The sequence below is a fragment of the Aptenodytes forsteri genome, unplaced genomic scaffold (assembly GCF_000699145.1).
Source record: "Aptenodytes forsteri isolate BGI_AS27 unplaced genomic scaffold, ASM69914v1 Scaffold55, whole genome shotgun sequence".
In the NCBI taxonomy this organism is placed as follows: Eukaryota; Metazoa; Chordata; class Aves; order Sphenisciformes; family Spheniscidae; genus Aptenodytes; species Aptenodytes forsteri.
In genome coordinates this window covers 12,959,466-12,980,457 of record NW_008796063.1, presented here as the reverse complement: position 1 = coordinate 12,980,457, position 20,992 = coordinate 12,959,466, and the positions used below count along the sequence as shown (strand labels likewise).

Genomic DNA, 20,992 nt, shown 5'->3' with positions numbered 1-20,992 from the left:
ATCAAAGACAGGCTGCAGGTCGCAGGCTGGTACTATACCAACTCTTGCCATTACAATTGCCTCTCTGCATTCAGAACACAGAATGTTAGGTCTCCTGCACAGATGGTCAGAGTTTTATAGAAAGTATTCTGGCTAAGAGCAAAAAAAGAAGAAAACAGCTGCTCCTCTCCCCTGTGCAGCTAAATGTGCCACAGTGGTCAGTTCCCCACCCTGTTCATCTAGGGCTGCAGCCAGTTTTTCTTCTCTTTCATCTTGCAGTCTTGCTGGAGGGGTAGAAGGTGGCTGTGTGGAAATTTCCATGTTGTAGAAAGCCACAGAAAGGACAGGATGGAAGCAGGACAGCACAAGGGACAAACAGAGCAAAGCACCTTTGGCCAGAGTACAGCAGAGATGTAAAGTTCCTTTCAACATTGCTTTCTCAGCTTGTGAAAGGAATGAGAATAGACAGGACTTAGCAGTGCTGCTGATGGCTGTTATTAGGTACTCTGGGAAAACACACCAAGGTATGGCAATTTAGTAAGCTTTAACTTTGGTTAAGTGTGTTAGTGAAGTACCTGGAAAGTGCCCTCTTCCTCACTCGGCTGTTTTTTTTCCTTCGCTTTGGAGCAATCTGCTTTGAGAGACAATAGTCCTGCAGCTGAAAACCAGACCGGTTCATTGGTCTCATTGCTCTGATTGTCAGCAAGTTCATGCTGAGCTGTTGCTTGGCTTCCGTCCTCGTCACCGCAGTTTAGTCAGAGGGGCCTTGAGGGCTGTGTGCCATGGCTGCAACAGCTGATGAAAAGCTGACGAAATGACATGGCTGCCTCAGTCATAGCAGCGTGGTGAAAAAACCTAAAATTCTGGGTAATGCGTAATCATGATACATCACCATGTGGGAGCCTGGGGCAGACCTTGTACTCAGCAATCTGCAGAGGGGGGGAAATGATCTGTGTGTGTGTGTGCCTGTGCATTGCACGAGCACAGTTCCCCTGAGAATTAGTCAAAAACACCTATTCTTTGTAAAAGCAACTCTATGCAAAATTACACACTTTGGAAGCACCTCTGTCAGAGCTAGAATACAAACTGCACTAATCATGCTCCCTAAGGTGTTTTCTACAGAAAAGACATGGCTAGGAGAAAGCAAACTGTCCCTTCGGTCTCTATTTACTAAGGAGTTTTGTCACATAATTCCAGAGTCAGAGGTAAACATTAGGGAGCTGGGTTTTGGAAATCACAACCCCCTCATTTGGTTCTCTCACCCCTTGCTCCTTTGGCCATCTCACTGCCAGAATGCAACACCTAAAAGAACTTGTTTTCTTAGATAAATTTTGTAGCTCGTGATGGATAAGCACTCGGACATCCTTGCACCCTGCCTGAACAATGCAGGGTCCCAAAGCAAGATGCAGAGATGTTATTTAAAGAGCTGACCCCTCCCTCACCCTAAATTAACTTGTCCCTACCCCCAAGAACTTGACCCCACATCCTCAAGCTCCTGCTCCATACTAGTCTCACCCTCGTCTTGTGGCTATTGTTAGTTTTCCACAGGCAATGACAAACCTTGTGATAGGAATTTGCCAACAGCTGTTCCGTACAGGTGCGTATTTCCAAGGAGCTAACACTGTTCAGAAAGAAGAGAAAGAAAAAAAGGCAAGGCTGTGGCATTCCCTGCAAGGGAAAAGCAGTGTATCAGAACTAGCTTCTCCTGAACTGGGAATACACCTGCTTTTCTCAGGAACCCATTTCACTCATGATGAGTCAGGTTGCTAATACTCAGTAGGCAGCCAGGTGAGAAAGGTGGAGTGATTGTGAGCGAGTAATAAATAGCATTATAACTAGGCTAAAACTTGGCACAAGCCTCCACTTGCACTGCAGTCTTACAAAACAAACTGAAAAACACTGAAGATACACTTACTACAATCAGTTATTCTCTGTCCTGGTAGGAGCCCTCCACTAGCTGAAAAGGACATGCTTGGAGGGTCCCAGCCTTCAGGAATGAACTTCCTCCCTCGGGAGGGTAAGCTGCCTTTGCAAGCACAGCCTGGTCCATGGGAGGTACAGCTCAGGTGAGTACACCTCGCTGGCGGTCCTGGGAGCCAGCCCAGTCAGAACTCCCACACACTCCAGGCAGATCATCATCTTTGGCCAGACGCCTGTCATTTGAAACCTGTTTTATAGCCTGGCAATAGCTCCGGGTGGCAAAAGTGGAGGCGGTGGAGGACGGAACATGAACTTAGCTCCCACTGCAGTCATGCACAGTGCCTATCGCAGGACAGGGTGTGAGCTGGCCAGCTGCTGTTGCGGAGGCTCACAGAATCAAATTAGGCAGGTGATAGATTAAAAAATAAACTTTATTTAAACCAAAATTGTTTAGCAGAAAACTAACAAGAAATGAGGCTCATCAAAATCATTCAACACTCCAACAACATCAGTAAACCACAGGTTCAGGATGGTGTACGAGGAATTAATACTGCACAGCTGGCTTTAGAAATGAGGATCCAAACGTTCAGTCACCCACCTATAAGATGAGGGCTCTCAACCTCGAGGATTTTTCTTGGGTGGCATCCTGACCCAAGGGGAGAGTACCCAACTGCAGACCCGCTGCTCTGAGGAGGAGGACCCGCTCCCCTTGCCCTCTGGCGGGGCTCCATTTATACCCTGGTCGAATCTGATCTGTGTTCAGTTCTGATTGACTGAGGGCCTTGACTTTCTTAGCCCTCGCCCCACCTGTATACATGTATACGTAACAGTAACTACTGGCCCAAAGTGTGTATGTGATGGTCAGCACTTGCCACAGTAAAGGCGAGAAAAGTAAGGACATGAAAAGTAAGGACGCAGCGGTCTTAATGCCCCCAGTCTTTGTCAGGGCAGGTGCACCTGCCACAGCCTCCCAGCCAGCCCCGGTGTTTATCGCCAGTTCTGTGTTATGTATGCAAAGGCATAGGAACAGGGCTCCCCCTTCTCGAAGAGTTACAGTTTGATTTCACTGAAGAAATACTGAAGAGAGAGAAGGGGAAGAATACCCACGCACAGAACGCCATCCAACGGAAATGAGAAGACAGGAGGGCATAGCTATGTAGAAGAAAAAAAGCCAGGGAAAGGCAGAATGAAGCTGGGGCTCAGCAGAGAAGTGCTACAGCAAACAGCTTTCCAATCCTGGCCTGGGCAGACCACTCCTGGCTGCTCCAGCCAAGTGCAAGCCTTCCAGGAGGATTTCACAAAGAGCACAAGGGAGAGTTCAGGAGCAGAAGGGGAAGAAAGCACCGCTGGTGTCCCTGAGCCTCCCTTAACAGCCCTGTGCTATTACAGTAAACAGTGAGTAACCCATTCTGGGTAGCTGCAATAACTAGCTGTGGGTTTTTGCTTAAACTTGACTTTGCTTGGATTTAGGGAAGTGAGTCAGCTTACTCATGAGGCAGACCATGGCCTCTATGCATCTTCCTGTTCCACCATTTCAGTGTGGGTTTGGTTGATGGGTCCTGGAAAGCCTCTTCACCTGTCTGCCTCACAGCCCTCCCACTTCACGGAATTTGTGCTGATGTTAACTACGGCAGTGACTGCCCTCATGCAAAGAAAGAGTATTTCTGATAGAACTAACCCTCACCTGAGTGAAAATAAAATTCAACCTGATACTTTCAGTAAAAACAAATAAATAACATGGTCATCAGCACCTTAGCTACAAGCAGTAAGATCTTTCACTAACCACCACCTTAGTGAAAGTGAGCTACAAACCAGTGCCTATACAAATACTAACTATCACATCTAAATACAGACACTTCACTGCAAGTCTCCTTCCAGGGCTTACATACCCTTTTTTACTGCTGCAAAATTGATGCATAGATACCTCTACTACTTGGCCAACCTGAACTTTGAAGAGAGATTTGCAGTACAAAAATCTTACAAAACATGTTAAACCAGTTTCTGTGCTTAGCATTATGGTTTCCTTCCTTATGAATGGCAATGCAAATAGGGTTTTCTAACTGAGAATACACATACATATTTTAATACACACAAAATTACTTAATGGTTCTTAACTATTTTGTGCCACTGCCAGCATACTAGGGTGGAATTTACCATACCAAAACGTATGATAATGCCCTAGAAAAGTTCAGAGTTGTGATTAAAACTTTTGGAACAATTATCCAGCAAGAAGTATATGCTGCCTTAAAGCTGCAGGCATAATTCCCATTCTGACTGCACAAGAACAAGAAGCTGAAAAAATGCTCCATCAATTTAGGGAGTCTGACCATAGACTGGATAAACTTTCTGGGAAAAGACTGCTTAGAAATGTCTGATTCCATTTACAGCTGTAGAAGTATGAAATAACTCTGCTTGCTTCTACAGAACAAGAAACTAATCATCAATAATAGCATTGCTTAAGCCCAAATGACAGTAATCTTTATTTCAGGTCTTGGCTGAGCAAGTATAGAAACATATATCCCCTGCTGGAGCTAGGCACACAGGACCTCCCTCCTCCCCTCCCCGCCCAATAAATAAATTATAGAAGCTGTGTGATGCTGTCAGTGCAAGTCAGTCACTTCCCCTCTAACCTGCACCTACATCCCATTTCCAGGTGTGTCAGCACCTTCCACATCACCTTTGTGGGCTTCCCAAGCAACATAGAGAGCCAGGGCAATAACCACAGGAGCTGTACTAAGAACTTCTACTTTACGCAGCTGCTGCTCACTTTTAGAGAACAATCACAGACAGAGAAACTTTAGCTCTGGCTTCGCCCCCCTGATAGAGTTGTAGCTGCAATTGTGAGGTGCTAACCCCTGCTGTTACCCAGGGGTCTGCATCACATACTGGTTGCCAGCCCTGCAGCAGGCATGAGTGTTACAACCCACTGAACCCATGTCTGAACTTTAGCAGACCTCACTTCAGGCAAGATTGGAAGAACAAACAACATTTCAACTTGCCAAACAGTTTATTTCCAAAGACTGGTTTGTTTAGTCTTGGCAAGCGTGGCTAGGCTACCTTCATGTAGCAGTTGTCCTCCTGTGCAAAGGCTTGTACAAGTTTCATTTTTTTCTCATTCTTCCTGTTGTTTTCCCTCAATAGTTCTACTGGTCTTTTTTTAAATGCAGGTGCCAGTCTGGAACCCTCACTGTGAATGGTGTGAGAATCAGGAGGACAGGAACTATCCACAAAAAGAGGACGTGACAACTTGTCTGAGACCAGGAGCTCTGCAGTTTTTCTTTCTAAGTTTAGCCCAATGCTGTCCAGCGATTCTTCTGGTAAGCTAGTTGCTGAGCCACACCTCCTGCCTACGGCATGCTTTATCACCTCTTTATTTTCCCCTGCATTTCCAAGTTTCCCCAAGTGGTTGTGCATGTGGCACTGAAAGTCAGTATTTAGTCTGTTACTGCTGCTCTCTTGCGTTCCTTTACCAGTATAGTTAAAGCTGTTAGGTTTTGTCCCCTTTATAGTTCTTTCTCTGTTGTTAAAATCTTGACAGTTCAGCTCTAACAAATGCAACAGCTGTTCGTCTCTGCTGGTATTTTCATCTTTGCTATCACTAGACAGCTCATTAGAGTTGATGATCCAAAGGCTGCCATCACTGGTCTGCGTGACATTCTCACTAGAGGCTAAACCTGGGACAATGCTGCAGTCAAAACCCTGTAGAATCAAACATACATGGCCATCTGCCCTCTGGTCAGGTTCACAGATTATAGTATCTGGAGGTGTTTCTCTCAGGTTGTTGTACAAAAGATGAATGAAGGGTTCATATAGTGTCCTAGAGATAACCTCGCTGTCATTGTCACAGTATATACCATTACATTTAACTGCATTATCAAAAGGTTGATAACCAGATGGTTGAGGTCCAGTGGGGCAAGAAATTATATTGGCGTTCTTTTGAACATTTTGGTATGTTACTTGCTTATGCATTTCTTCCTCTGGTAGGAAAGCTGAAGCACTGTCATTTGCATGTGCAGAGAAAGATGGAAAATCAGTATGTTCTGAACAGATGTTTTGAAAATCAAGCTCAGTGCAGGGAGATCTGTAGTTGGTATAACATGTCTGATTGCTAGGGGGTCGATAAATTTGATCTCTGCAGCTAAGTTCTGGCGTCTCTGAAAACTGTGTCAAAGGTGGTGAGGAGCACACATTTTCAAAACACAGAGTCAGGCTACTGTTAGCCATAGATGGAGACATAAAGGTATCAAAGCTCTTATATGCAGAGCTACTTGGTTCCTTGAATGCAGACACAAGAATATCAAAGCTCTTGTATGCAGAACCACAGGGCTCCACGGATGGAGACATAAGGGTGTCACAGCTCTTGTAGACAGAACCACAGGGCTCCACGGATGGAGACATAAGGGTGTCACAGCTCTTGTAGACAGAACCACAGGGCTCCACGGATGGAGACATAAGGGTGTCACAGCTCTTGTAGGCAGAACCACAGGGCTCCACGGATGGAGACATAAGGGTGTCAAAGCTCTTATATGCAGAGCTACACAGCCCCATGGATGGAGACACAAGCGTATCAAAACTCTTGTGTGCAGGGTTGCTTATTCTGTCTTTTTTGGTCCCAAAGGATGGTTTATTTGGAGATTCTTGGATCAGGACACATGAGTCATGCTGACTTTCAGAACTGCATGGAAAAAGGCTTTGATGAACCACATGTTGAAGATCTCTTGCATCCAGAGAAGCAGAATTTATACTGGAGCTCTGATAGCCAGATTCAAAGGATTCTTCTGATTGTTCTGACTTCTTGCTGGCTGTACTACAATTGTAGTCATCTTGAGAGGCTTTGGTGAAAAGGGAGTCACTATGAGAAATATCACATGGCTGCTGACTCTGGGCTGCGCTTTCTTTTGGATTTCGCTGTGACGGATTTGCTGACTCAAGTTTCTCAAATGTTTTATTCTCACCTGTGCTGATGTCTGGGTCTTTATTGTCTTGCACGTTGTTTTCATCTGCCAGGAGCTCAATAAACATGCTAGCTAGTGCATCATTGTGTTCAGTGTGCTCTCTGAAAGCAATGACACTGCTCTCACAAGGCTCAAACATGGTGATCTGGTCACTAGTCTCCTCCTGGCTCTCAGCCTCAATGTCTGTTAAACATTCACAGATTTCTATAGACTCTTCAACCACAATTGTCTCCGGGGTTAAAACTGCACTGCTGCCTTTTGGAAACCACTCTTCAGACTTGCTGTGGCAACTGCAACATTTCTCAACATTTCTGATGTTATCTTTTCCCTTGAAGTTTTGGCTTGGCAAACTTTGAGCCAGACAGTTCTTGCAACTTCTGTTTTTGGAAGTCAAAAGGAAAGGACAGTTAAAGTTTATATAATAGGAAACTATTTTATGCTGTAAAGCAGAGGGTTTTTTTTTCCCCTTTATCTTACTTACATTTGGTTTTCCATATGACTCTGCTTTAAGTCATGGAAAGGGAACTTAATTTCATCAATGTAGCACAAAACTGAAAACTAATAAAGATACAAATGAGATTTAGGACACGTGAATTGTATTTAGTATCCCCTGCACTAGCCAGACAATAGCACTTATTACATATTCTACTTCTGGTGATCAGGAAAAGGTTATTTTTTGCAAAGCCTTTAAATTACCTTGACATTTTTTACGACCAAATGGCTCTTTGCTGGATTTGGGATTTGATCCCACCATTCTTTCTTCACTCTGCAAGAGAAGAATTAAAATTGTTTGCTTTGACTGCATTTTGGCTTCATCAGTGTACACTTCCCTCTTCTGTTCTTCTCTCCCTCTTAGCCATCTGCATTGCAGCAACAGGAAGCGCTTGTTCTGTGCATCTCCAAGTGCTGCTTTTCATTAAACTAGTGCAAAGATGTTTATATGTTTGGTGCATGACTGCTCTGCGCAACCACAGTCACGTGTTCTTCTAATCATGTTTGAAATGATGTGCGAAACAGATAGGATCCCACTTTCACCTTACCACTAAAAAAATTTAAAAAGAAATACAGGTATTTAACCATCATTACTGGAATTCCAGCAAAGACTGGGGTTCAAAACTGACAAACCCTGTAACTGCAGCCTGTTTTGGATGCTGTAACAAGCCCATTCTAGTAAGATTAATAAAGAATATTCAGTTATCTATTCAGAAAATGACAGCGTGCAACTGACTTGTGTTTATAAAACGTTTGCTCCTAGAGAGTGAGATAAAGGTGCTGAGGAAAAATAAAACATTAGATTCCTGTACTACTAGACATTCAGCTAATCAATAGCAATACTGGTATGTGTGCAAACTGCTACTCTATAAAACCTGTGGACAGTATGACACTTACTTGGTAAAACAGAAGTAACAAATTACAGATACTGCCATGATCAGTATGCAGGATACAGGAACAGCCATCTGCAGAACGTCTTCAGCTGTTACTTGGTAATCTGTTAAACAAACATATACATTTACATGTGTATGTGCATATAAATACAAGTACTGGGCAATACCAAATTCATTGCTCTTCTTTTGCACCTTAAAAAAATGCTCCTTTAGAGGATGTAAAATAAGGCCTCCAGCAGATAAACAACAGAACATACACAGCTACCAGTGGTGACGGTGTGTAGCATGTCTGAAAGATCAATGCAGGTACTGCAGTCAGTTACTCTGAGTGTTAGGAGTTGGGAGAGCCAACATGTACTGTGAGGCCATTTGTCAGCTCTCGGGGACAAACCTGTCACACAGTCCCTAAAATGGCATTATCATCTCCATTGTAGTGCAGCTATGCTTCTTGTCCTCTCCGTTGCTCCGCAGAGATTTTTATAAACCCTCAGCCCTCTGATGGTTAAAGTATTGCTTAATTTGCAGCCTAAATATCTCTTGTTCATTTATATCCACTTGCTCTTACGTCAATGTTGTTCTTTAGTTTAAACATCTCTTCTCCTTCCCTGGTGTCTACTTCATGAAATATTTATAGAGAATAAACACATTCCCTTTCAGCCTTTTTTTCCCACAAGGCTAAACAACCCAACTTCCCTTGGTCTTCTCTTCCTCAGTTTCCCCAGGAGTTGCCTTTTTACATTTAGTCTCTTTGGAAGCCTTTACAGATGTATCCACAATATATTCAAAAGGATGAAGATGATGATTCCATAACTCTCCTCTGAGAGGAGAGCAGCGGGGTATATATGATATGGTTTATAAAAATATACCATACTTTTATCAAGCTGCTATTTGTTACAATACTTACCGTAGTGAAATTCAACTTCTTCACTCCATTCACTCCAGTACGCCGGGTAGTCTGTATAGTTACACCTTACACTTGCAACGTAATCATAGCCTCTCCTCAAGGAGCTTGCAGTAATTTCAAAGCTTTTTGCTTGGTAGTTAATTGCTTTTACAGAAATCTGAAAAGAAAGTGAGAAAGTTCACTTTGGCTTCTTTATGAGGTGAAAGGTTAGTGACAGCAATTAAACAACAATAGTGTTATGTGTTTCAGCAACCCTTCACAAATGGGCAAATGAATGACTGTATACCTTATCCGCTGTGTGTGATACTGCATTTTGTTGTCATGAGCGGGTGGTATTTGTGACATGCCACCGTGCATGTTCATCCCCTACCAGAAGAAGCCCAGCCCTAAAGTGCTGGATTGTTCAGGAGGGTGTCTGAAATGCCTCAAGTGCGCCAGAGTCATGAACAGCCTCCAGCTTCCTGACGTCTAAGGAGCAAATGAAGTTCAGGGAACAGAAGCATTGTATTTTCAATCTCTGCCCTGTCTACTGTGAGCAGCAGACCATTTTGGGGTGGCAGTCAGAAGAGTTTCAGTCCTTTAAAGCCCAGCTGAATCACTTTGGGACAATGTGACCTGTGGCAAGCGTGTGATCAGGAACATTGTGTGACTTGCCCTTGCTTGGCCCTTACGCCATTATTCATGAAATGGTTTCAAGACTTTTCAGAGGACTTTTTAAACCTGAAAGCTCCAGAGAGACAGAAAAATCAAGAGACTGGCTGTCTCTTACCTCTGTCGGGTGCTGCTTCCTCCAGTATTTCACTTCATAGATGACCGGCTGTCCAGAGAGCATGGATGGAGGAGAGTAGCTCTCCTCCCAGCTCAGATTGAAATTACCATTTTCAACTTTCTCAATAGCAAGATTTTTGGGGGCCCTTGGTTTAACTGTATGTTAAAAAATACAATTAAGGAGAACATGGCAATGGGAAAGCACTGAGAAGCAGAGACACAAACATTCACCAGAGACCAGAATCTCATCGCAGTCAATGCATTTAGCCCTTTTCACTATGCTGTAGCATGAGGATATAGAGGCCAAAACAGAGCATACAAGGTATTCATTAACAAGCACTGAATCTTCAAGCTGGCTGAACAAACTGCAAGGTCAACCTTTTGGTGCACTGGACGCAGCTTTCAGCCTGGAAAAATGGGAACAACCTGCACCCTCACAATAGCATGCTGTGCCATGGGGTAGGCACAGAGCTTCTGACAACTTTGCAGCCAGGCTGTCCTGGCTACCTGTCTCTTAGAAACTGATGCAGGCTCCTGCTTATTCTGCTGATACGTAGCAGCGGCAATCAAGTATTCTGAAAAGAACCAGCTCATTGATGCAGATGAATGCCCACCTAAGGTATGTGAATGATATTCTCTGAGTGTTTGAGGTGACAAGTGTTACGAACAAGCACACTGTTCTAAACAAACTAGGTGCAAAATAGAGAGACATAAACTGTATCTATGCTCTGTCCTGTGAAAGAGCGGAGTCATTAACTTTTTATCACTGGTTGTTATAATCCAACAGCAATTACTGTAAAAATCTCTGTTCAGGGGGATGATTCAACTAGCATGAAAAATCAGAGTATGACAGAGACAGGAATGGAAGAAATTTCAGTACGGATAGCCTAGTATCTTTCTAGAAACTGGAAGTAGCACATTCCTCTTCATCCTTGAATTCTACTGCCACAAGTAAAATGCACGTCTAAGCCCCCAAACTGCTGCTGTCTGGCAGCTGAGAGGGTACAGCTAGAGGAAGAATCACTCTCTGCTTGCCCCATTACTTATACTCTTTCCTTAAGAATCTACTCCAGAATCAGGTTTCTAAGCCAAATGGATTTTGCATTTAAGCCAGCATGGCACTTTTCACCTCTGGTAAGGAAAAACTCTTCCAGTGAAATGAATGAGGAGTTAGTTAGGATTGCATAGCCTGGAACCAGATGTCCTGGTGACAAAGTAAACAGTTTCTTACCAACCAGGGCTGGTGTAACACTGTAATTCCACATATCAGTCCCATTGAACTGTAGAGCTAGTATATACGTGAGGCCTGATACAAAATAATCCGGATGTATTGTGCAAGCGCAGCTTAAACTGTCTTTTCCATTCTCAGGGACACACACATGATTTCTGAAAAACAGGCAGAAAATTATGTGATGTTTAGAGTGTGGCACACTATTTCTTGAAAAGGTGAAATCGAGCTTCCCAATGTGTAGAGCTAATCAAGTCTGAGGCAAACAAGCTCAGGTCCTAGAAACGTTTAGCCCAAACAAATCCAAACAAAAACTGAGCTCTCCCAAACAACACACCCTCCCCAAACACCCCTTGGATATCTGTATCACACAAATGAAAAACTTGACAGAAAGGCTAAGGACTGATCCCAACAGGAAAAATTAACACCCTTTGTCACACTTCAACATCTGAAGGAGCGGACTGACAGCTTGCTAGTACAGGAACGGTTTACTACAGTGTACATCTTTGGATGTCTGTGTGGAGAAATCATATGGAGAGGAACAGGAGAGTCCAGATGCATCTTCCTTTGTAGGAGATGACGACTGGCCCTGCTGCAGAACAGGGACAACAGTCTGTGCTTGAACAGAGTTAGACTGTACGCAGAGATAATCACCTGGGCTCCAGGGGAGAGTACCTTTGCTACAGACTGGTAAATTGGGTGAGATTTCTCCTGAAGGAGGTAAAATTTCTCATGAAATGAAGGTTGGGTAAACTTATGAGAGCCCTACCACTCCTACAAGTAGGACTTGATCACTCCTCTGTACTAAGAGTGCAGAGAGGTCTGCAGAAGAGTAGACCACCAGAGAGTGCTGTTAATTGCAGCAACCCATTTTCCTCCCGGCAAGAATAATAATCTGGATTACATTTTGTCCCACACACCCACAGTAGAGGGAGGGAATCAAAGCTGATAATGGCTATAGGATATATGAAGTTCCAACAATGATAATGTAACACCTTATTAAACACTTACGGCAGAACAAAAAGTTCCTTCCAGTAGTAGAGCAGGAATTCTTTGGAGCAATTCGTTTGTGCAGGCACCTTCCAGTGACAAACCAGCTCTTTGTCATAGTCACTGAAGCATGCAAATTCCTGTACATGTCCTGCAGCTATAACTAGGGAGAAGCAGCACACAATGAGAAGCAAGAGAATCAAAAGAATAAACTGGACTAAGCAGAAACATTAACTTTTCCATCTAAACAGAGTTACCAACCCCCTATAAATGAAGTGAAAGCATTGTTGTTTTTCGTGTTCTGGGTAAATGGAAAGAGATGCATGTCACCAAACGTCTCCACCTTTCTGGAGACAACGTCTATGGTCTTGGAGAGGAAAAAGGTCTGCAGTAGTAATATTGAAATAGAAAGGCACAATTCATCCAACACAGTCTTCCAAGCATAGAAAATCTGATTCTGATAGCTCTATCTAAAACACATCAACATTTAATTATAAACCAGCATCATCCTATGTGTTAAATACAAAAGCCAAAATGCAGATAATCAGAGTCAGACCAAGATCACTGCCTACAGGCATGTACTCGTGCTTTATCTACAATGGTTCTAAAGCTTCCCAAATGCATGCCCTCTGCCTCCCAAGAGCAGTTCCCCATTGCCTAGAAGATCTTCCTGTCACAGGCTTTCTTCTAGTATGCACTTTTTCTTAATTTCACTCAGTATTTCCTGTTCTGTCTTTTACTTTTCATTGTTATGACAGTGTTCGGAGACCTGGAGAGACCGAGTCACATTGTTCCAGGCATTGAGAGGGTACAGAAAAGCCCAAAGTCTCTGCACTCCCAATGTTCGCCTTTACAATCTCTTTCACTGGCAGTATTTAAGAAAAAAATAGAAAACATCAGTCAAAATATCTTTGTTAGAATTGGAAAGGGAGATGGAATACACAATCCTCAGCATCACTTCCAGCCTCATTTTCCATTATTTCAATGCACTCCACATGACTGAAACAAGGAACAGAAGAGGAGGAGCTATGTGACAGTAAGGTCATGCTGTTATTACGACTAACAGTGTGCCAAGCGTGGTACTGGAATGTGATAATTTCTAAATGAAGCAGTCAGAAATAGCTAATACTTTTATCATCCCAGACAATTCTTTGCCACCTTTGATGTTTCACTTCTCTGTTATTGGTAAAAATTAACAATATCTCCCTTTTCTTGCACAAGTTGTACAGATCTAAATACTTCTCTCCTGCTCTACATCTCAATTCGCTGTAAAAATTTAGAATAGCTTTGGCTGGTTTTTAGAATCCTATTAATTGATATTTTTCTGATAGTTTCCTAAGGGATTCTGCTAGAAGGTTTCCTGTGGCAATTATACAAGGGCCATATAAAGACACGATTTCATTTCTCTATAGTACGTACATAATCTTGTTTACACGGCCCAGCACATTACTAACTCTCCATTCTTGTCATTTACATTGCAAATTCAAGATTAAGATGCCTACAATTCACATCCTGTAAGGTCTTTGTCCTTCAGCCACTGCTGCTTCACAGAGTTATTCTTTCCCATGGGTACCTAAGTTTCAGATTATTCCTCCCAAGCAAAACCTTTTGTTGTCAAAAATACCTAATTTCATTTTATCCTTCCTACATTTCTACTTTTCTGTAGTCCACTTGTGTTATTTATTCTGACATAACTTCTGCATACTCTGATACAGTACCGTACCTACAAATGTAATAAACATGACGGTCAGATACGTTTTAGTGGACATGATACAGTACATACAATGGGATCTACCACCAGACCTTCTGGTACTTCAATAAAAACCTGACTCAAAGAAACAATTGTTTAGTACTGTCAGTGTATGGCCTTTCACCCTCATTAAAATCCACACATCACTTTCACTTGCCTTTCCAAAAGGCCTCCCACAAAACTTGACTACCAAGCAGTCCTGGATCACTTGAGCAAACTCAATAACCTTAGTGAGGCTCACTTATGCAAATGAGGATGTACGGCAATGTCAAGGAACCACTGAAAAATTCTATAAAAATCATAATCTAAATTGTCTGGTATATTGACTGGTTATAAACCTAGAACTGACTGCAGCTCACAGTTTCATTAGTGTTCAAATATTTAGAAAATGTTTTGTTTTGTTTTAGTTACTAAGGCTAGATATTTATCTTGTAGATAAGAGCTATCACTCTCATATCCTTTCTGGGTGGCAGCACCACATATAGTTCCCTTTTGTTCTGCATGGTCCCCAGTTCTTAAAAAACCCCCCAGGAATCATCAGAAGAGCAGCAAGTTAAAGATTAAACTTCTGCAACACTGTAACAGTCACACTGCTCATTTATTTTAAAAGAACCATTATCTATTTATCCTGTTGCTGTTCTTTATATTTGGTTGCCATTTGTATTTTTGTTAGTTTCTTTTTTTTTCCACTTTAAGATGCATTTTTAAAAGAAGTACTAACATTTTAAGCCCTTTAAAGAATGTAATTATTTTTCAATGTGTTAATGATCTTACTTTCAAGAATACTTCAATTAAATAAAGCTCTTCCTGCTGTGTTAAGCTATGATGATTAGCAGCTTTACTTTATCTTGCCTTTCAGTGTCCTCAAGTATTTTCAGAACTCTAAATTAGCTTCCGTATTCTTTTCCTGTGACCTTCTCCCTTTTCCACCTCTGGTACACCGTATTTTTTTTAAACCTCAGATATTTGAGAATTTCCTTTTGAAACCACATACAGTACAGAGTTTGTTTTCAGTTCGTGTAGCTAAAAAGGGAACTGAAACATGGGATTTCTTTTTTAATCCTCAACTAGAATACCATGCTGAAGAAACTTAAAACATGTAGTTAACTGGGGGGGGGGAATCTGTAAAATTAAACCTTGGTAAAGATCATTTACTGAAAATGTGGGACTACCTAGATCAGATGACCCAGCCAATGCATGCTTGCAAGCCTTGATCCTTCTCATTAATTCAAATTGTACTATTTCACAGTACATAAGAAAGTAGCTAATAAACCTTCTTTTTTAGAGACAGGCTATTTTTAATTGTCTTTTAACTATTTTCGTTTGCTTTAAAAAAAAAAAAAAGAAAACTAAAAAACTGTAGACTACTGTGGAACTACTTAATAACTACAGAAAGCAAAATGTAAGATTCTTTTTCCAGAGAATAAAAATGCATTGTTGGAAAACATGATTTTATATACCTAACTTTTCTTTATAATCAAATATCATAAAAGATACAAGGAAAAAAAATTTTCATATTCAGCCCCTGCCAGTTGAACTTCAGAAAATAACCATCAGCTAACAAGCAGCATTAAGACTTAACGCAGCTACACGTCCTGGCAGATCAAAAGAATGGTCTAGTGAAGAACACATAGGACATCACGTGGCAGTCACCTGCCCCTGCACAGGCACAAGTCAGAGCACGTAATGTCTCACAGCAAGCGCCTGCAAAATTTGTTCAAATTCAGTCAACTACATTTTCCAACTTAGTAACTCTGCACACTTCAGAGAACACAAATCGACAGATGCCCTTTAACAGTAGATCTACAGGCTCCATTTCATGAGCGTAGCTCCCTCAAGGTCCTGCATGGTGAACAGTGGCAGTTATGAAAATAAGCAAATGAGAGACTAGTGCTTTCTCCTCTTATGGGGTTTCTACAGAGATGTTCCTGGGTTATTGCTGAGCACCTTGTTTGCAGCAAGGTGTCCAACAGAGGTTAGATAATGGGGAAGCAGGGAGATGACTTTCCAAACCTCAGTTTCTCCTTCCTGCAAATTCCTATTTTTTCTTGCCCATATGGAAAAGGTCAATAAAAAGAAAAAAAATCTAAGAATTTATTCTAGTATTCTGATATTTCTGACATTTGAAGTTACACATTTTATATTAGTTAATTAATGGTAATAGTGTTGCCTACTAGTCATGAGAAAATGCTGTCGATAAACACTTCAGTATAATAATTTAAAACATTGACAAACTTACCTTCATTTGTTGTATATGAAAAGAAAAGGATCCACAGGGTATGCGGTGCAGCACTTGGGAGTCTTGCCATCATTGACATTGGCCAGGTTCAGTAGGACAAGTTGTGATGAAATTCTGCCAACAGAAAACATTATTATAAGCTTACATCAGTGTCCCAGTTAAGGTAAGGGTGTAGTTTTTCCTACCACTCTGCTAGATGTTAGGATTCAGATCCCCTGCAGTGCCTGATCCCCCTAAAGTTAGCTCATGGAACAATGAGAAGTGTAGAAGAATAAGGATAATACAAATGAGCTACAAGACTTTTCTGCAAAGTTTTAGTTACAGAGGATACTGGACTGACATTGGCAGTGGACCCGCTCTTTTCAGCTACTAGAAAAGCAAAGCTGCTAGTATGTGAGATATTAAAAGAGTAAGCACTAGACCAAAATCATTGACAATCAACATGTCACCAAAGCCCTGTGATTCCACTCAGATAACTGAAAGAATTTAAGAATGAAGTGCCTGATCTATTGACTAAAACGTTTTCCCCAAGTCCTATCACCAGTACCCTAAATAATAATTCTCCTGAAAAATATTTATCTTATATAGAAATAAACCTTGCTTCAACAGAATGCATTCATTAAAACAGTAAATAATTAGAAGTTATAAAACACATACCTAATCATAATATAACCTGCACAACTTCAGAGAAGGAAAATTATGCAGCTTTCACATATTAGATTCTTTAAGCATAGCAAAGCTGTTTAAGTAAACTGAAAACAGATGAAATAATTAATTTAAGACTTTCAAAAAACTTATTTCCCCAATATTCTTTTGCTGATGCAACGTAGCCACTTAGTGGAAGATCATATTCTGGATTAGATATGGCTACCAGCTTTCCTATCACTAGAAATGTATGCAATGCCTTTAAAATTTTGGTAAATTTGTAGGTAAAGTCATGCTAACTAATATGGAATAACCATGACTTTGCATTCAGTATAAAGAGGGATGAAACTTGTTCAGCAGCCCATTGTCTGTTAATACACAACCCTTTTGTCCCTTCCTCTCACGCTCTTGATATTCTCTAATCTCCGAGTCTGGACACAGTGTTCTTACTACCTGCGTGCTACAGTTGCTCTGCTTACACCTGCAAAGTTCCCAGGTGGCATTTGATTTCAAAACCTCATGATTCCTTCTCTGTGATTGAGTAAAGAGGAAGGAACTTCTCAGAAGATCTCCTTTAGCAGGAGAGTGGTGTTGGGCTTTCTGCAGAAGTTTTGTTAGATACTGAAGTAGAAGAGACCATTGAAATGTATTTGTTGATGGTGGTTCAATACTCTCTGCTCCAACTACAGTAGTAGAACAACCTTTGACGGTTCTAACAGATTTGAGTTTCACCACCACAGAAGACAGAAGGCATTGGCGAGGGATCAGCAACTCTGCTGCAGTGTAAACTTGTTAAGTGATTAGCTTCAGAAAAATTTAATGACCTTTTGGAAGTATGCATGTGGGCACTGTATACATGTAAGGACGTGCAGCCTCAAAGGCATGCTACCAAAGCTGTATCCCCTCAGATAACTCCTCTCTAAAAGTGGGAAGATTCTCAAGCACAGCTGCTGAATATTTGTTGGCAAATATTCGAATAAACACAAGGCAGGCAACAGCCGGACTCTTTCTCAGTTGAGTAAGGGACAGAAAAATCAATTTTTTATAAAGAAGACCATACCTTTTATTGATAAATGTATCTACATAAATCAAACTATTGTGAAATGTAGCAATAGAATCTTCATTTTTTTCAATATATTTAGAAGTACTAGCACTTCACTTACGCTCAATCTTTACTTCAGTATGTCAGATTCAGCTCCAAGGCAATTTCCTCATAATCCAAGTTTCTGCACTCGTCAGAAAAGTCACATTTAATGATACTATATTTCTTCAATTCTCACATGCATGATTGACCACTCTTTAAAACAAGCTTCTAAAGATTAAACATGGAAAATTTCAATCTTAGAGGTTAAGGGACAAGAACATTGTTAGTGAAAATAGAAGATTAGAATGGAAACTCTTTTGTGACCTTCTCTGAGACAGTTACTGCTCATCTAGTAATGAAGGACATACTTGAAAGACAAATTTCTCATAAATGCTCAAGAAAACTATTACTCAAGAGCTGAGCTTGTCACATTTTGGGAACAGACAAAACAAGACTGAGCATAGTAATACATTTCTTGAAAAGAACACAAGTGCCTTTGCTGCTGCTAAGAAAAAAAAAGAGCAAACTGCTCCAGCCTAAAAAAAAATCCTTCTCTTTTCCTCCTTTTTCCTGGAATTGTCAAGAGAGGAAGTGTTTGCTTTCCAGTCCATTCTTAAGTAATACTGTCGCATGACTGGAGTTCCAAGAAACTCTTAAAACTTTGGCAGAGAATCCTGTATCACATAAGCATGTATGAATCAGCAGATGGCAGAGCAAAAAATCTCCCCCATTGGAGAAAAGATCTACACGTTGATGAAAAAGGAGTTAACCCATAGCTCTAATGAAACTGCAAACTTTTTTTTTTAATACGAGTAATGAACTATAAATCCAATGCAAAGGGAGAAAATTTTGAAATGGCAATAGCTTTCCTGTCTATTAGCTCTTAAGTTTTTCTTTATATCAGATAATGAAATACCAATCTTAAAAAAGTATATGACACAGAGAGAGAATACTAAAATCACAGAAAACCTAGTAATCCCAATATATTTGAGGAAAGTAAGGTGTAAAAGACGTGACTTCCCCAAAACTGTGAAAGAAATCTCTATTGGGGCTAGAAGCGGGTCTACGTGATTACTGGCACAAGTTATGTGCTTTTAGCATTTATCATTTCTGTCTCTTGAAAAAAAATATGATGCAATTGAAAAGATTTCATTTACTATCAAGAAAAACAGTAACAACTTCTGGTCTGGGCTTCTAAATAAATTAGGGTCACATTTAATCTACAGGCATAATTTGCAAAATTGTTATGCTCAAAGAGTAACTCACGCCCAAAAGACAGGAGATAGTAATTTCTACATAAGACTGCTTAGTTTACCTTTGCTGCAATTGTACAGGTAAAGGACCGCTCCCGGTTTTAAAACCGGATCTTTTTAAAATTAAAGCATATCTTGTCTTATTCTTTCTGGTTTAAAACACTGGCTGTAACTGCAGACTAAAGTGAGATAAGAAGTATATAGCAAAGCAAAGTAAAAGGTCATCAACTGATTTTGTATCAAAATTAGAAAAGAAAAAAGTTAGGGAGTAACTTCCATCTTTTTTTATTGTTGCTTTAACTGATTTTTTTTCCTAAATGCCTATACAAAATGGCAGACCTACAGGAACATAAATCGTAATACCTACTCTTAGATATGCAGTGTGACTGTCAGAGGCAACCGCACAAAGTATGTGTATGGTGAAAAGCGTAGGCGTCTCAGACAAAGTGGGTTTTCACAAGAATTTGGAAGCTGAGGAGGGAGCCCTGTATACTACATTAAGGAGGAGGTTTAGATGAAAGGGTAGACTAGAAGATATTTAGAAGTTCCAATAATTAAGGATGGCAACTTTGGTCAATGAAGGGCCAAAAGATAAAATTCAATAGTTCCCACTTACTTTGTGTTATCTAAACTGAACAGTAAACCATTCCCATATGCTTCTTTACCATTCAGCTAATACACCATTGTGTTAATGTTCTCTCTTCTTGCTGAGACCACTTCAGTGGAAAGTGTTGGGCAAGCAGAAACCCAAATCCATGACCAGGTCCTTAGACTATGGATTCTTTAGTGGTGAGGCTTTGTCCCATTTTTTATCTTAAAGGGCGTAATACACATATTATTGCTTATCTAACCCTATTTCCTGCAGCATTGTACGATCACTAAAGGAAGAATTTAACTTCAGAATGGTGGATTTTAAAGGAGCAAGACATTCTTTTTTATTCTTTTTAAATGAGTAATTTTACTAGTATTTTAATGTTATCCTCATTCCACAAATTGCTTCATGTAGTTTGGGATACTTACCATTAATGTCATTTTACACGACAACATGCAACAACATACAAATGTATCTGCATTTCTGGAGCAGGACAGGGCACATCTGGATAAATCTCTCCTCATAAATATGAGAAGAACCTCTCAAAACAAGCAGATGGGTTCTCTTTAAAAAAACTTGAAACTGGTCAATTTTTATTTATGACTTAAGCTGAAGTTTCTGCATTCCAGCATATTTTCATATTGAGATGATGGAAGTCAGCAAAGGGCATTTGGGCCTATAAGGAATACAGTACTTTCACATAATTTGACAAACTGCAAATCACAGTCTGCAAGCAGCAAGGTAACTTCAGATATTTCCTAATTTAGAACCGACAGAAACTATGGAAACTGCTGAATTCGGACATGCTGAAAAAAAATGCCAAAAATACAAAATGTCTAGACTAAAACGACTAGAACAGCTCACTTCCGATCCTACGTTTCTGAACCCCTGGTTCTGAAAATTTAGCCTAAATTTGGCTTAAGTTTTCTTGGAATCCATACACGCTGAGAGTAATTTTTAAAGAACGAAATCTGAGATTCGGGAACAGCTCTGCCGTTCAGAGCGAGTTCAGTGTGGTGGATTCCCTGGTCACGGAACACGGGTCCTGGCTAACGCGGCTTTTAAGTGAGCGCAGCGAGAGGTCTCGTACTTCCTGCGCCCCTCAGGCAGGATTTCCAGCAGAAAGGAAAACTCTGGGAATTACACCAGTTTTGCCTTATTTCAAAAGGAGTGCCCGAGCCAAACGACCCCAAGGGAGGAAAAATACTTCTGCCAACAACAACGCTTTTGCTGACTCGCGGGCTCCAGCAGCGTCCTGAGCCCTCCCACCCCGAGCGGGGCCGGAGCCTTGCTGCAACAG

General features: G+C 41.0%; 1 protein-coding gene across 2 annotated transcripts; it reads right to left on the bottom strand.

Annotated features, from left to right (window-relative positions):
- Positions 1-4,890: 4,890 nt before the first annotated feature.
- IL4R (interleukin 4 receptor) lies at positions 4,891-20,286 on the bottom strand. 2 transcript variants are annotated; one of them, XM_009286510.2, is made up of 10 exons: positions 20,121-20,286; positions 16,119-16,232; positions 12,151-12,292; positions 11,143-11,297; positions 9,913-10,067; positions 9,144-9,300; positions 8,244-8,343; positions 7,551-7,620; positions 7,336-7,412; positions 4,891-7,231 (listed from the first exon to the last, which is right to left on the bottom strand). In XM_009286510.2, exons 2-10 carry the CDS (start codon positions 16,195-16,197, stop codon positions 4,948-4,950), a joined length of 3,219 nt encoding a protein of 1,072 aa, XP_009284785.1. In that variant the 5' UTR covers positions 16,198-16,232; positions 20,121-20,286; the 3' UTR covers positions 4,891-4,947. The 2 variants fall into 2 exon arrangements, with proteins under 2 accessions (XP_009284785.1, XP_009284787.1); XM_009286512.2 differs by lacking the exons at positions 9,913-10,067; positions 12,151-12,292; positions 16,119-16,232; positions 20,121-20,286 and having other exon boundaries at positions 11,143-11,275.
- Positions 20,287-20,992: the final 706 nt, after the last annotated feature.